The sequence below is a fragment of the Columba livia genome, chromosome 3, assembly GCF_036013475.1.
Source record: "Columba livia isolate bColLiv1 breed racing homer chromosome 3, bColLiv1.pat.W.v2, whole genome shotgun sequence".
NCBI lineage: Eukaryota > Metazoa > Chordata > Aves > Columbiformes > Columbidae > Columba > Columba livia.
In genome coordinates this window covers 67,542,709-67,555,824 of record NC_088604.1, presented here as the reverse complement: position 1 = coordinate 67,555,824, position 13,116 = coordinate 67,542,709, and the positions used below count along the sequence as shown (strand labels likewise).

Here is a 13,116-nt window from a genome sequence, read left to right as displayed (position 1 = left end):
TTTTGTTTCCCAAGGCACATAATGACACCATGACTCAAGAAATGAACAAGAGCTTTGCCAGAGAGGTAAGCTTTAGCTGGTACCCTTGTTATTAATCATGAACTACTTGCCTTTCGTAATTATAAGTATTTTCTTTTGGCAGATTGGTCTACGTGTTATTCACATCTGTCTCCCTGAAGGCAGCAGCAAGGATGAGGTAACTGCAGTACCTGGAAGGACTCTGCCTTTTTATCTTTCATCATAAACTTAAATTTATTCCTGACTTTCATTAGCACTTTGACTGACCTCTATTAACTCAAATGAGGATTAGGACTGCCTTAGTTCAAATATTATCACAGAATCACAGAATGGTTTGGGTTGGAAGGGACCTCTGGAGATCATCTAGTACAACCCACCTGCTAAAGCAGGTTCACCTAGAGTAGATTGCACAGGAATGTGTCCAGGCAGGTTTTGAATGTCTCCAGAGAAGGAGAACTCCAGAACCTCTTTGAGCAGCCTGTTCCAGTGTCTGTCACCCTCAAAATAAATAAGTTTCTCCTCATATTCGAATGGAACTTCCTGTGTTTCATTTTGTGCCTGTTGCCCTTATCTTGTTGTTGGACACCACTGAAAAGAGTCTGGTCCCATTCTCTTGACACCTTCCTTGAAGATATTTATAAGATCCTCTCTCAGCCTTCTCCAGGCTGAACAGACCCAGCTCTCTCAGCCTTTCCTTGTAAGGAAGATGTTCCAGACCCATAACCATCTCTGTAGCCCTCCACTGGACTCTCTCCAGTAATTCCTTGTCCTTCTTAAACAGGGGAGCCCAGGACTGGACTCAGTGCTCCAGATGCGACGTCAGCAGAGCAGAGTAGATGGGGAGGATAACCTCCCTCGACCTGCTGGTCACACTTTTCCTAATGCACCCCAGGATACATTGACCTTCTTGGCCACAGGAGCACATTGGTGACTCATGGTCAACCTGTTGTCTACTAGGACTCCCACGTCCTTCTCTGCAAGGCTGCTTTCCAGCAGATCAGCCTCTAACCTGTACTTGTGCCTGGGGTTATTCTTCCTTAGGTGAAGGACCCTACATTTACCTTTGTTGAATTTCACCAAGTTCTTCTCTGCCCAGTCCTCCAGCCTGTCCAGATCTTGCCAAATGGCGGCTCAGCCTTCTACTGTATCAACCCTTCCTCTCAGTTTGGTATCATCAGCAAACTTGCTGAGGGTGCACTCTGTCCCTTCACCCAGGTTACTGGTGAATAGGTTGAAGAAGACTGGATCCCGTACTGACCTCTGTGGAACCCCACTAGCTACAGGCCTCCAGCTAGACCCTGTACCACTGATCACAGGCCTCTGAGCTCTGCCATCCAACCAGTTGTCAATCCATTTCACTGTTCATTCATCCAACCCACACTTCCTGACCTTACCTATGAGGATGTTGTGAGAGACAGTGTCAAAAGCCTTTCTGAAGTCAAGGTAGACAACATCCACTGGTCTCCCCTCATCTACTCAGCCAGTCGTGCCATCACAGAAGGCTACCAGTTTGGTAAAGTATGATTTCCCTTTGGTGAATCTGTTGACTGCTCCTGACAACCTGATTATCCCCCTATTGGCAAGCATGGGTAAAAAGGGAATTAGTGGGCTTAGGTGCTGTCCCTTGGTAAGCTGAGGCAGAATCACAGAATGTTAGGAATTGGAAGGGACCTCGAAAGATCATCTAGTCCAATCCTCCTGCCAGAGCAGGACACCTAGATGAAGTTACACAGGAAGGCATCCAGGAGCGTTTTGAATGTCTCCAGAGTAGGAGACTCCACAACCCCCCTGGGCAGCCTGTTCCAGTGTCTGTCACCCTCGCTGTGAAGAAGTTTCTTCTCATATCTAAGTGGAACCTCCTGTATTCCAGTTTGTACCCATTGCCCCTTGTCTTTTCATTGGTTGTCACTGAGAAAAGCCTGGCTCCATCTTTGTGACTCTCACCCTTTATATATTTATAAATATTAATGAGGTCACCCCTCAGTCTCCTCTTCTCCAAGCTAAAGAGACCCAGCTCCCTCAGCCTTTCCTCATAGAGGAGATGTTCCACTCCCTTAATCATCTTTGTGGCTCTGCGCTGGACTCTCTCAAGTAGTTCCCTGTCCTTCTTGAACTGAGGGGCCCAGAACTGGACACTATTCCAGATGTGGTCTCACCAGGGCAGAGTAGAGGGGAAGGAGAACCTCTCTCGACCTACTAACCACCCCCCTTCTAATACACCCCAGGATGCCATTGGCCTTCCTGGCCACAAGGGCACAGTGCTGGCTCATGGTCATTCTGGTGTCTACCAGGACCCCCAGGTCCCTTCCCCCTATGCTGCTCTCTAATAGGTCATTCCCCAACTTATACTGGAACCTGGGGTCATGGGTTATATGATGGAAAGATATGCTCACATGACATTTCTTACATGGGAAAACTTTAAGATGTTTCATACCATTGTATTGTTTGCGGTCACAGCAGAATAGCATATATCACTATGGATCAGCATTGCACTTTAGAGATGAAGCAATCCAGGGTAGGCAATACAGTCTTGGATGTCAAATATTGGCGTTTTGTAAAATATTTGAAATAGTATCTGGTTCAGTACTTGAAATCCTTAAACTTTTGTGCAGGGCCTTTTCAAAAGAGCAATTCTTCACAGGATGACTGACAGCTCTTAGGATCAGGCTATTTTGAGAAGGAAAACTGGTAACAATATATGCTGGTTTAATATGCATTTTATTGTGTGCAATTGCTTTTGCCAGTGTTACAAATTTTTGTTCATGTTCTGTGTTGGTACATGATCTGGTCCTATTTTGAACCATATCATAAACAAGGCTGCTTGTTTCTAAAAGGATCTTCTGGTGTGTCGAGCTTTTGCTGAGATTTGGAACAGTGAGAGACAAAATGCTTTCGGCAGCATAATGTCACATAATATATGTTTGCAAAATGTTTACAATAGAGTCAGGGTGGCTTAATTTGGTAAGCCATGGAAATATAAAACAGGGAAAGCAGGTTATTGCTTTTCCATTTAGTTGCAGTAGTATGTGAGAGAAGCAAAGGTGGCTATAAGGTAGTTTTAAAATATAGGTTTTATCCCCTTCCATTTAAGTTCTTCTTTTGTCTGTTGTTCTGATCTTTGATGCTTTTTCTTCACTTCCTAGATAGTCAATGAAATTTTGAGACTTAATGAAGATCCTAATGTGCAAGGCCTTGCCCTTGACCTCCCAGAAAGCTTATATAGCAGTAAGGTATTAAACGCTGTGAAACCAGAGAAGGATGTGGATGGGTAAGTGAAGCACTGAGAAATAACATTAGCAGATGCAATGCTGATGGCTCTCTAAAATCAATTTTCCCCTCTGCTTTTCATTAATGGATTCCTCAGACAATGTGTCTGGCTGTGCTATTGAGCAGTGATAAAAGATGCCACTGAATCAATGAGAAGTCTTTTGTTGAAGTCATTTTGATCATTATCTTTGTATACAGTATATTCAGGACATGGTCTTTTCAAAGAAATCAAAATCAAAGCTCAGATTTACTAATGATACTAAAGGTATCTCAGTACTTGAGTAATATAAGTGGTAGTCACAAAGTACTGAACACAAACCCCAAAATTTTCACAAGAAGGATTGAAGAAAAAGTTGCAGAGAAGGCTTTAACTTCCTTACAGCACTCTCTTGCAGTGGGAGAGTAGGCTGTAATACTTTTAGCTTTCAAATCAGTCTTGAGTTGCACTGCTCTCTGGAGAGACCAATGGCATAATTTAGGCATCTGGGTTACCATTTTGCTGCTCTTGCAGCCTTCTTGCTCCCAAGACTGTTACCCATTATTTTTTTTTCACTCTTTTTCGTGTCTCCTTTTTTTTTTTTTTTTTTTAATTTCAGGGAAAAAAAACCCTGAAAATCTTGCAAATTAGTCACCTTTCCATTATCTGGAGTGCTGGAGATTGACAGAATAGAAAAGTCAGAGCCTCCTTGTGTATGAGAGAGGATGCAGAGGGGGTGCAGACACAGCTGAGTTCCCCCTGGCCCGAGCCCTGTAGGGTGTGTTGCCTCGGGCTCAGGTGGGCTCCGGCAGTGCTGGTCTGGTTCCACTGAGGTGTTTTGTCCCAATGTGCCGTGGGTGGCCCACTGTGATGAGTAAAGAGCTGCCTGTTAATTGTGGGCTCATGTTACTTGTTCAAACTCACAGGTTCCTCTTCTGGTCTCTTTTTTTTTTTTTTAATTGTACTATTTTTCCTTTACAGAGTATCTGATGTAAACTTAGGACGCTTGGTACGTGGTGATACCTATGACTGTCTAGTTCCTCCTACAGTGTGTGCTGTGATAGAGCTTCTTGAAGATTTAGGTGAGACCTTATATCATAACTATTACATTAATTTTAGCCTAACTAATTTTCTCAGTTTTAGTCCTGAGTGGGAGACAAATATATTCTCACCTTGTTGTGTTTTCTGGTTTGTGTTCTTTCCCACCTGACATATATTTGTCTCCTGTTGGTGAGGAACCTTAGTGAGATCTGAATGTAATATTTGCAGAAATGGATCTCAGACCTGGAGATTTTGGAGATAAGGCAGGGACTACCTGACATCAGCAGACTTAATCTCACTGAAGCCACCCAAGACACCTGAAGCTTCAAAACCAAAAATACAAATATCACTTAGGTATTTCACTTGGCAATTTTGATTAGTGCGAACAGCTGGAGAAATCCACGTCTGCCTGTAAATAACTGCTAAGTGAATCTTTTGTTTTAGGTTGCATTGTGTAAATCCTAACATTGAAATGGCAGATTTAAACAAGTGGCTTTACAGTGTGTGAAGCTGCTAGTTTAAGGCAGCATTTCAGAAGCAGTCTCTCATAGTGATTCTTAGTTGTTGAGACAAGGATTTCTGTAACAGAACTGTAAACAGGAGTTCAAATGTACTTTGTAACAAATGTTAATGAAAGAATTTGTGCAAATAAAATACCAGAAAACCAGAAGAGCAGTATTTGCTTACTCAAATTAGAGAGTCTCCAGGTAACAACTTAAAACCTGTGGTTTCTGTTGCTGCATGGGCTCAAAAAGAGTTGCCCGTGGTGCCCCAGCAGCAGAGGTTGTGCAGGCACACAGTGCTGCCCTGTTACAAGCCACTTTGCTGGCTCTTCTGGGGGCTTTGGTGATAGGTGCCCTGGTAAAGGGGAGGTTCACACAGGCGCTCCAGCTCCATGGCCCAGCAGAGGCTGGTGCTGGTGCCTGTGCAGCCGCGAGCCTCTGAATGACTTTTTCTTGTGTCACGCAGGTGGGAAAACGGTGCTGCTGGTGGGAACTGGCAGGGCAGTGGGTGCCGCCTTGCAGTGTGTGCTGCAGCAGGAGGGAGCTGCCACCCTGAGCTGCCGCTGGAAAGCCCCTCAGCTGCAGAGCCAGGTGAGAGAGAGCTCTTCTGCCTGCCCCATGCCCAGGGGTCATCTTGCATCCCCCTCATAGAATCACAGAATGGTTTGGGTTGGAAGGGATATTCAAAGGTCATTTAGTTCCACTGCTCTGCAATGAGCAGGGACATATTCAACTAGATCAGGTTGCTCAGAGCCCTGTCCAGCCTAACCTTGAATATTTCCAGGGATGAGGCATCTGGAATCTCTCTGGGCAACCTGTTCCTGTGTTTCACCATCCTCATTGTAAAAAAATTTCTTCCTTATGTTTAGCCTGAATCTTCCCTCTTCTAGTTTAAAACCATTACCCCTTATTCTGTTGTAATGGACCCTACTAAAAAGTCTGTCCCCATCTTTCTCATAGGCCCCTTTAAGTACTGAAAGGCAGTAATAAGGTCTCCCTGGAGTCTTCTCTTCTCCAGGCTGAACAACCCCAACTCTCTTAGTCTGTCCTCACAGCAGAGCTGTTCCAGCTGTCTGATAATTTTTGTGAGTTCCTCTGGACCATCTCCAACAGGTCAACATCTTTCCCGTACTGAGGGCTCCAAAGCTGCACAAAAGACTTCTGGTTGGTTCTCACCAGAACAGAGTAGAGGGAGAGAATCATCTCCCTCAACCTGCTGGCCATGCTCCTTTTGATGCAGCTCAAGATACAATTGGCCTTCTGGGCTGTAAGCACTCATTGCTGGCTCATGTCCAATCTTTCATTCACTAGTACCCCCAAGTCCTCCTCCGCAGGGCTGCTCTCAATCCCTTCATCCCCCAGCCAGTATTGATACTAAGGATTGCCCTGATTCAGGTGCAGGACTTTGCACTTGGCCTTGTTGAACCCTGTCAGACGCTCACATGGTGCTGCTGCCCTCCCCTGCTGTTCCTGAGGGGGAGACTTGTTGTTGCAGTCATGGGCAGCACTGGGGCACTGGAGCTCGCTGGTAGCCAACATGAGTTAGGATCTTCTCTTCTCTCCTTCGTGCTTGCTCAGAAATGGTGCTCAGGTAAGCAGGGATCTCTGCCAGAATATTACATATGTAGCAGCAGCTGTTATGACTCCATTACTTTACACCAATAGCTGTGAGAGAATGAATTCAGAGGTACGTTTTCAAACAAATGTGTTATGTTTCCCTTTTTCTTTCCCTCAGTGCGAGATATGCCCACTTTCTTCTCATCCTGTGATATAGTCATCTGTATGAAATTACTTTCATTGAATTACATTCATTTGTGTCTTAAAGGTTTGCAAACGCTACCTGTTTGGGACAAGGAGGATCTTTATCTTTGAAGAGAACTGTAAAAGGCTTCAGAGAAATTTAGGAGCCTTGGTTCAAAAGATTTAATTTACCTGGTCTTCCTGGTTGCGTTTTGCAGACCTTTTAGCAATAACTTAGAAGTTGGTATGACTTCCTGCCAGACTTCCTAGTTTATCCCTTAGTTCCAAATTCCACAGAATAAAACAACAGGTAATGGTGTTGTCCTTTGGACATGTGCAGAGGAGTTCATATGTTGGCTGTAGAAGAGGTGCAAATACTTCCAGGGCTGTTTGCAAGTCGCTGTAGGGGTGAGGAGCAAGTGACAGCTGTAGCGTTATATCTGGTAGCACTTGCCACAAGATGGCAGCCAATGCAAAATAGTATCAAACCACTAGGTTTTGAAGGCAAGGACAGGAGGAGGAAATCAGTTTAAGCAGCTGTGATAGTTAGAAAGGTCTCTGGCAAATCGGTGTTTTCACAGCTGCGGATGTTTTTGTCAGGCTTGTCTCAGCTCTGTGCTTTAAGTGACTGACGGCACTTAGGAAACATATGCCACTCTTGGAGATGGGAGCACTGTGAACTTAATACTGGCCATGCCTCTCTCTTTGATTATTTTTCATGGCCTGGGGTTGTGCTAGAGGACTGCTTTGGGCTGGATGGTGTGGATCATGGGGTGGCCAGAGGTATTTCCACTGGTTCACAGCAAAAGTCTTGGAGCGGGCCAGAGCTGCTTGTGCAGTGCTGTCTGTGCGCTGGAGAGAGATCTGTTTCCTTCCATCCAGATGCTTTCCCATAATCATGCTTTGCTTTTTATAATTCCCCGTAGCTTACCTCTTGCAGCAGGTCACTGATGGGAAATAGAATAGGAGGCCTAAGCAGGAGGCAGTTTGAGGCTTTGCACTTTGAGTCTTCCCAAGTTCATTTTAACTTTTGGCAGTAAAGGAGTTTCTGCTTTGCCTGGAGGACTAATCAGCAGAGCTTGGGGGAATTCTACCTTCCTCATCTGTAAGCCTGGAGCAGTGTGTCACCAGTAACCTTCAGAACATTGTTGAACCTGCCTGGATGTAACTTAGTTATAGTTAACTCTAGCTCCTAGATAAAATCTAATGCACACAGGGAAAATTGTCTTGCATTCTCAGAAGCTGGAGAGTCAGAAAACAAGCAGACATTTCCTGCTGGACAGTGAGGCACTGCTGTCTTATGGCAACCTGTGCTTAAAGTAAAATGTTGTTAGATAACATAATTATAACTGATGGTATTAATTAATTTTCTCTCACTTACTCAAAGCACTGATTAATTAAAAATGGTTTAAAGGCTCATAAGGTTTCTCTTGAGGTTTATTTATCTGAATTTCAAGTAGGAGAATGTGTTAGTCAATGCCAAAGTTTTTCCAAGTCTTGGAAAAATTAATTTATGTTTTGTTTTTATTGAAAAATACGCTGAGTTTAGACATGGCTGTACACTTTTTGTTCTTCCTCTGAATGTGATACCTCTACAGTAAAAGTCTGTGTACTGTTGCTTGGAAGTATAATCTATGATAGCACAATAACTTCCTGTATGAAGTGAGGGATGAACTTAGGAAGAGTATGAACATTTCGTTTGGATGTTCCTCCCCCACCAAATATACACCAGGAAAAGAAAAATGGAGCTTAAGGGTATGTGTACCTTATTTGTCTTAATCCATTGACTGGCCCATTTGCACTGAAGCACTAATCCTGAACTTAATGGTGTCATGCCTTTCTTAAGCAGGTACTACATTACCTTTGAGTAGCTCTGCTGATTTCTTTTTGTTTTTAAAGACAGCATAGCAAGTGTTTTCTTTAGAAATTCCATCAATTTAAATGAGAGACACAACACTAAGGTTGCAGGTCTTTTAGATCAGGTTTTGTATTGCTATGGACTTGTCATTGCTTTTATTACTCATGCACTTTTGCAAAAATATTTTGAAAATAATCAAGAGGACGGTATATTTTTGTCCACCTTAGGAAAAGTCGAACAATGTAGAGGTAGCTCTGCTGACAAACAGCATAATACCATCTACCACATCTACCATCTGACTTAGTGTGCTCCTTTAAAGCAAGTCTTTTCTGTGTTACTGCAGGAAAATGGAATAAAATAAATAATAGTACATTTTAATTTCCTTTCTTTGACATGTATGATTAATGGACACACTTTGTATGTTCTTTTCCCTCCGCACTTCATATTTTGGTAAGATGAGCAAATTATTAATGTTTCTTTTTGTTCAATTTTGGGTTTGCTTGACTTTAGCTGTTAAAAATAATCATCATGGCACAGCTGAGCCATGTCCTTCAACACTCTTGAGCTTCCTGGATTTTCAAATAAAATCACAAATGAAAGAAAACAGTATATTTCGGAGGGTTCTGGTACAGCTGTACATAGTTGCCATGAAGAAATGCTGTTCTTTTTCATTTACATGTTGTATGTAAAATAAATTATGAAGTAAGAGATAATGACTTGAGCATTTTGGTGGAAATAGGTAAGATGTTATCATTCTGTAAAGCTTTGTATAGATAACTCTTCAAAGTGCAATCACTGCAGAGCGCCTGAAGAATGACCCAGTCACATACTTTCAGGAACATCTCACTTGTCAGGTAAAAATAGGGCTACACAAAAGTCGATTCAGCGTTACAGGTGAAGAATGGGAACTGACATGCTTAATCCTTTATTATATTAGAATTAGGCTTTCTAGTATGAAAGGAGGTTATCAGATAGATTCAAATTTAAAAATACAGATTTTTTTCTTGCCAAAACATGGAGAATACTTAGTACCTATGAGGAAACTGGGTTTCGTTTCAGTCATCTAAATTCAGTCAGTCATGATTTCAACACATCAACTTACATGTATTCTGTATGTGAACCACATTTTGGCTGTCTAAAGACAGCTGCTATCCTACAATTTTCTTGTAAAAGAACTGAAAATTGGTCTATCTAGTTATGGTTAGGAATGGAACACTTGTGTGTAAAAGCCTAGTTGAGAATTAGGGCGGTGGTTCAGCCAGAGTGCATAAATGGAGGTTCCTTTTCAGGTTGGATAAGAACCTCTTTTTGCCACAGTCTGCTTTTCCTTAGATCCAACATCTCAGTTTCAGACAATTAGACAACTTTTAGTCCTTTGCTGTCTGTTTTTGCTATCTTGATAAGACCAAGAGTCTTGGTGCTGACAGAAAAATACATTTTGTATTGTAAGTATGTAAGTAAGCATGAAAGAGGAGAGGAGAGGAGAGGAGAGGAGAGGAGAGGAGAGGAGAGGAGAGGAGAGGAGAGGAGAGGAGAGGAGAGGAGAGGAGAGGAGAGGAGAGGAGAGGAGAGGAGAGGAGAGGGGAGGGGAGGAGGGGAGGAGAGGAGGAGAGGAGGAGAAGAGGAGAGGAGAGGAGAGGAGAGGAGAGGAGAGGAGAGGAGAGGAGAGGAGAGGAGAGGAGAGGAGAGGAGAGGAGAGGAGAGGAGAGGAGAGGAGAGGAGAGGAGAGGAGAGGAGAGGAGAGGAGAGGAGAGGAGAGGAGAGGAGAGGAGAGGAGAGGAGAGGAGGAGCTGCGTGAGAGTTTCTAGTGATGATGCTGTAGACAAAGTCTGCTTCAACATTTTGTGTGCACCATATCTATTCCTCACAATTTGGAATTTACCTCCCAGCCTGTGAGCTAGAGGAACAGTTCTTAAACCATGCATTAGAGCAGGAGGCTTGAGCCCATAGTAGAATTGTGGACCTAATTTTTACCTGCACCATGTAGGGCAAATGGCAGCAGGGAGCTGGTGGCTGCTCACTGCGGCTCATCCCTGAGGACCATGGCCAGGGAGGAGAGATTGGAGCAGACCACGCATAGCTGTCCCAGTGGGTTGCCAATAATTTACAAACAGTAGCTTCAGCTTCGCAAAGTAGAGATGGAGCTGGAAGAAACCACATAAGTAGAATATTCCTTGGTGGAAAAAGTACCTGTAACTAGTCACTGACATAATCAATTTACAAGATTTCAGAAAGTAATTAGAATTGCTGTGGATAGTGGTGTATAAAATTACTTTTTTCACAAGGAGGGTTCTGAAAAAACTTTGAATGGAGGTCCTATTCCTCACCCCATCTCTTAAATTTTAGCTGGTCTAACTTCAGACCCAGGAAACTGAGGGCTATTCAAAATAATAATAATAATGATAAAACAAACAAACAAACAAACCAACCTGAGGGCATTTCAAAGCTTAATTTCAAATGTTTTTTTCTTTGATTATATGTTTAAAAATGGCTTTTGTAGCAGTCAGTTTTAACTGTTGGGAAATTTTTATTCAGTCTTCATGGCAAAATGGGTTTTCAGTTGTCTAGAATATAGAGTTACTTTGTACCATTATCATTAAATACTTGGCTGGAAAGTCCATTGTTTTTTTAACATTTGGTGATCTGTCTTGGGAATGGGTGGTGCTTCTTAATCTGCTTCTACTTAAATCTTGGTGGAGAGAGTCATATTTTGTTATGAGGTAAGGTTTCAGATTATTTATTGGCACAGCTCTTCCCAACTGAAAAAATATTTACCGGTGAGAAGGCAGGGTACTACTTGAGTATTAGCTTACGTCGTCTTCAGCCTGTTGCCTTGGGCATTAGGGGTGGTTTGATATGATGCTCCTTGTTCCTTCATCTTGTCTGCCTGGTGGGAGGCAGCCTTGCTGCTCAGGGAGCACCAGGCAGTCGGTGGCCCTGTGTCCACACATTCTTCATCGTGGGCATCTCCTCAGCTTCTGGCTACGGCTGCCTGGAGCATCTGGTTCCTCTCAGGTGCATCCTCTGTCTGGGCACTGTGCAGTGCGTTTGCAAGGGAGGTTGGGTGTGAAAAAGAGCTTTCTTTCACAAGTATTTTCTATCTCTAACAACTGTGGTTTGTTCCTGATGTAGGAGATAAGCCTGCACATGCCTCCCAGGGCTTGCTTCTTGCTTTAGTGGTTTACGGGCAGTCAAATTAGTAGGTTGTGGCAAGAGAGGAAAAAACAAACAAACAAACACAAAAAAAACAAAAACAAACAACAAAACAAAAACCAGAGGAAGCATGGGCATGACATCTTGCAAAAGAAATTGAAAAGTCCTGATGGAAATCACATAAATCTCATCCAAGGACACCCAGAATTCTGTAAGCAACTATTTTGCTTTCAGTGGACTCACTCTCCCAGTCAAACAAGTTTCTGGATATAATTTTTAAAAATTACTCACTGGGAAAAAAAGTTATGTAAAGTGTTTGTGCTATATACTTTATTGACTCCCCACAAGTTTTTCAGTAGTTGCACATAAAATAATTGTATCTGTACCTTTGTTTGTTTGTTTGTTTCTCTTTACATTTACTTTCTTTGTGAAATAAGGAAAAGGGAATCATGGTGATGAGATCTGTGTGTCTTCAAACCACAAGACAAGTGTTTGCTGCGGTGTGATACAGCTCTTTTGATGGAGGAGGTGGGGCATGGCAATGAGGTGAAAGGTTTCGCTCTTTTTCTGATACATTTATGGGTATGTGCAACATTAGCCATCTGAACCAGTGTTAACATTGGCTACAAAAATGATTGTGTTCAGCTGTTAAGAACATTTTGAACATTATGATCAGTAGTCATAGAGATGAATATTTGGTCAGGTCAGTTGTTTGCTGGCATTATAGTTACATTGGATCAATTCTGTCATAAATGTGTTGGCTGAACATTTGTCAAAATTATTACTTGTTGCATACAGCTCTCAACTGGTTAATAGTTTCATGATGCTAAATAGAGTGCAAAGTTCTTAGTCCTTGTCCCAGAGGCTTTGCATGGGATAACATACCTGACTTTCAGTCTACGCGTTAGAACTGCTAGAATATGAATCATTATTTCGTTACAAAAAAGACTGGATTAATGTAACAAAGAATAATCACTGCTTTTCTCTGTGTTGATGTTGACTGTTATGGCAGAGGCTGCATACTTTCGCAGGGGAAAGTGCATTTTCAGCATAGTATTCTTGGTACACAAGTCATTGCAGCATCTTTTTATCCAAATTTGCTTGCAAATTCCTCACTATGATTTGACTTGAAACTGGTCAAGCATTATGACTTATGTAGCCATCTAGGAGGGGCATGTAAGTTGATATTCACACCAGATGGAGGCGTGTAGGCAGTTTGGATAAGGCTGAATGACTGTTGAGACTCTGTGTTTGCAAGGTAATCATAGGAGTGCTGCAGGACTTCTGACTGAAGCGTTCGTCATTTGCCAGGCAAGTAGATCCTCTCCCACAGCTTTGGTTTTGATTCCGCATGTGGATCTCAAAGAAGCGTTAGGCCATCCTTGTGTCCTCTGAGGAGAAGATGGAGCTTTTTCAGCCTTCTGCCTTTTCCTCCACAGTTATGCTCTTCTCATCTCCTGGATGCTCAGCTCTGCCAAAAACCTGCTATCTTGACAGGATTTGTGGCCATTCTTTCTTGGCAGGAGTGTTGGGCAGGGTTGCGTCAGAGCACTTTTGGC

General features: G+C 42.8%; 1 protein-coding gene across 3 annotated transcripts in view; it reads left to right on the top strand.

The window, feature by feature from the left end:
- MTHFD1L (methylenetetrahydrofolate dehydrogenase (NADP+ dependent) 1 like) overlaps positions 1 to 13,116 on the top strand; it is a 152,938-nt gene that overhangs the window by 5,076 nt on the left and 134,746 nt on the right. For all 3 annotated transcript variants that reach the window (XR_010471430.1, XR_010471429.1, XM_065057433.1), the window contains exons 3-7: positions 15 to 65; positions 143 to 196; positions 3,162 to 3,286; positions 4,244 to 4,344; positions 5,273 to 5,397. Coding sequence is in view for 1 of the 3 variants with exons in the window: in XM_065057433.1 (XP_064913505.1) it covers positions 15 to 65; positions 143 to 196; positions 3,162 to 3,286; positions 4,244 to 4,344; positions 5,273 to 5,397 (456 nt within the window). In the remaining 2 variants the exon portion in view is untranslated. The remainder of the gene's footprint in view (positions 1 to 14; positions 66 to 142; positions 197 to 3,161; positions 3,287 to 4,243; positions 4,345 to 5,272; positions 5,398 to 13,116) is intronic.